Genomic DNA, 2,444 nt, shown 5'->3' with positions numbered 1-2,444 from the left:
GCAATATAGGCCTTGATATTTTCTTAAATGATTTGTCATATTCTTCACATTTGTGGGATTTCTCCCCAATGTGATTTCACTGATGCAATGTTAATTCTGATATTTGCCTAAAGGCCGTATCACATTTTTCACAACTGTACGGTTTCTCATCAATATGCATTCACTGATGTAATTGAAAACTTGACAACCGTGTAAAGGATTTGTCATATTTTTCACTTTTGTAGGGTTTCTCTGCAGTATGTTTTTGCTTATGTACTGTAAGTCTTGACATTTCCTTGAAGGATATCTCACATTTTTCACATTTATAGGGTTTTTCCTCCAGTATGAATTGTCTCATGTAGCCTAAATGTGCCATTGGCCTAAAGGACTTGTCATATTCTTTGCATTTGTAGAGATTCTTTCCAGTATGAATTCTTTTATGTATGCAAAGATCTCCCATTCTACTAAAGGACTCTTCACATTCTCCACATTTGTAAGGTTTCTCTTCAGTATGAATTATTTTATGTACTTTAAGATCTGCCATTTGACTAAAGGACTTGTCACACTCTTCATATTTGTAGGGTGTCTCCAGAGTATACATTGCTGATGTCTCCTAAGACTTTACATGTGAATAAAGGATATATTACATTCTACAAATTTGTAGGGTTACTCTCCAATATGATTTTGCTGATGTAATTTTAATATTGATATTTGCCTACAGGCATTGTCACATTTTTCACCACTTTAGGGTTTTTCTCCAGTATGTTTTCGTTCATGTACTCTAAGTCTTGATTTTTCCTTAAAGAACTGTTCACATTCTTCTCATTTGTAGGGTCTCTCTCCAGTATGAATTCTTTTATGTCATCTAATTTCTGCCATTTGACTAAAGGACTTGTCACACTCCTCACATTTGTAGGCTGTCTCTTCATTATGCATTGTCTGGTGTCTCCTAAAACTTGACATGTGAATAAAGGATTTATCACATGTTTCATATTTGTATGGTTTCTCTGCATTATGAACTCTCTGATGTTTTCTAACAATGGAGATCTCCAGTTTAAAAATAAAAGACTGCATTTCAATATGGAGAATAAGGTTGAGACAATCACACATCTGTACACATATGAAGAACATGTAACTAGCATGAATAAAATTTCTGGTATCATTGAGAAACATACAAATGAACAAAAATAAAAATATGTGAAGCAAAATAAGGGGCTGAAATAAAAACTAAAGTGAGAAAAATTATTCAATAAATAGAGTAGAAAATATATGAATACAGAAATAAGTGGATATACAGTCACAAGAACATCATTTAGCAAAGAGAAATAAATATTATCAGAACTCTGATTTCCAAATCATAGGCAACATGAAAAAAATAGTGAACAAAAAATCAGTAATCCTGTTAGGGAAAAGTAGCAGCTCATTACATAGGCAAATAATTTGCCACAGCATCAGATCTCTTGTCAATAAATACCAGAGACAGAACAGCATGAAATAATATGAAAGTACATGTAAAGAACTGAAAGTGAATATATTAACTAAAATCACCTGCAGAAAATGTACATATTAAAATTAATGAAGAAGGGCATGTGAGGAACTGAACCAATTCAAGGAAAGAAAGACATCACTTGAGAATTTACCAAAACAAACAGGATACACAGGGGAGAAAGACATTATCATTCATGGAACAGAAGTCAGAATAAAAATTTAAAGAACTGATGAGCACACAGTGTCCCAGAAGAAATCCACCATTGGCAACACATAAAACAAAATGAGGCCAATATTATAAGTAAAGGAGGAAATAACTATCCGTGATTCCAACAACCAAAATACAAGCCAAATTATACTGGGTGAAAAAATCCTCTCACAGTATTATTATAGTCTCATGTCACCAACTAAAAGAATCTAGAAGAGTGGGTTCAAAGTAAGAGTCATCACTTGGGCTCAAGAAACACACTTTACTTACAATGACATCCAGAAACAGTATTAATTTTGGCAATCAAATCCCCACAAGTGGGGATACTAATTCCCATATACCATAAAACAGACTTTAATCAGGTGTAGGTAAGAGGAGACAAAATGAAACATAAATATTAGTAAAAAGAAATTTATATGGAGAGAACAATTGTAAACATTTCTGCACTTAGTTTGAAAATTCCAGGTATTGACTAATGTTAATGTGGATTCTAATATAACAACAGTGAGCAATTTCAGTACGCCACCTTACAGTCTACATAAATTTTTCCAAATCTGGGGAAGAAAACCCCTCAAGACCAGAACTATATCATAGACGAACAGGATTTCAATGATACTCACAGATTATTACTGAGAGGGTGAAAGAATGAAAAATTCCAGATTTACATAGAAATTTATCTAGAAATGATCACATTGTGGGTTACAAAGACAGCATCATCTAAAATAAATGGTAGAAAAATAGATCATGTCTTTTTAAGTAATATTGGAAC

The 2,444-nt window shown here is 32.9% G+C and overlaps 1 protein-coding gene across 1 annotated transcript; it reads right to left on the bottom strand.

Moving 5' to 3' along the window:
• Positions 1-160: 160 nt before the first annotated feature.
• LOC103728943 (zinc finger protein 525-like) lies at positions 161-580 on the bottom strand. The gene has a single exon (XM_008826937.1). It carries the CDS (start codon positions 578-580, stop codon positions 161-163), a length of 420 nt encoding a protein of 139 aa, XP_008825159.1.
• Between the last annotated feature and the right edge of the window lie 1,864 nt (positions 581-2,444).

This window comes from Nannospalax galili, unplaced genomic scaffold (assembly GCF_000622305.1).
Source record: "Nannospalax galili isolate Female #2095 unplaced genomic scaffold, S.galili_v1.0 scaffold2912, whole genome shotgun sequence".
In the NCBI taxonomy this organism is placed as follows: domain Eukaryota; kingdom Metazoa; phylum Chordata; class Mammalia; order Rodentia; family Spalacidae; genus Nannospalax; species Nannospalax galili.
Note: the sequence above shows the minus strand (reverse complement) of the source record. Positions and strands in the feature narration are given on the sequence as shown.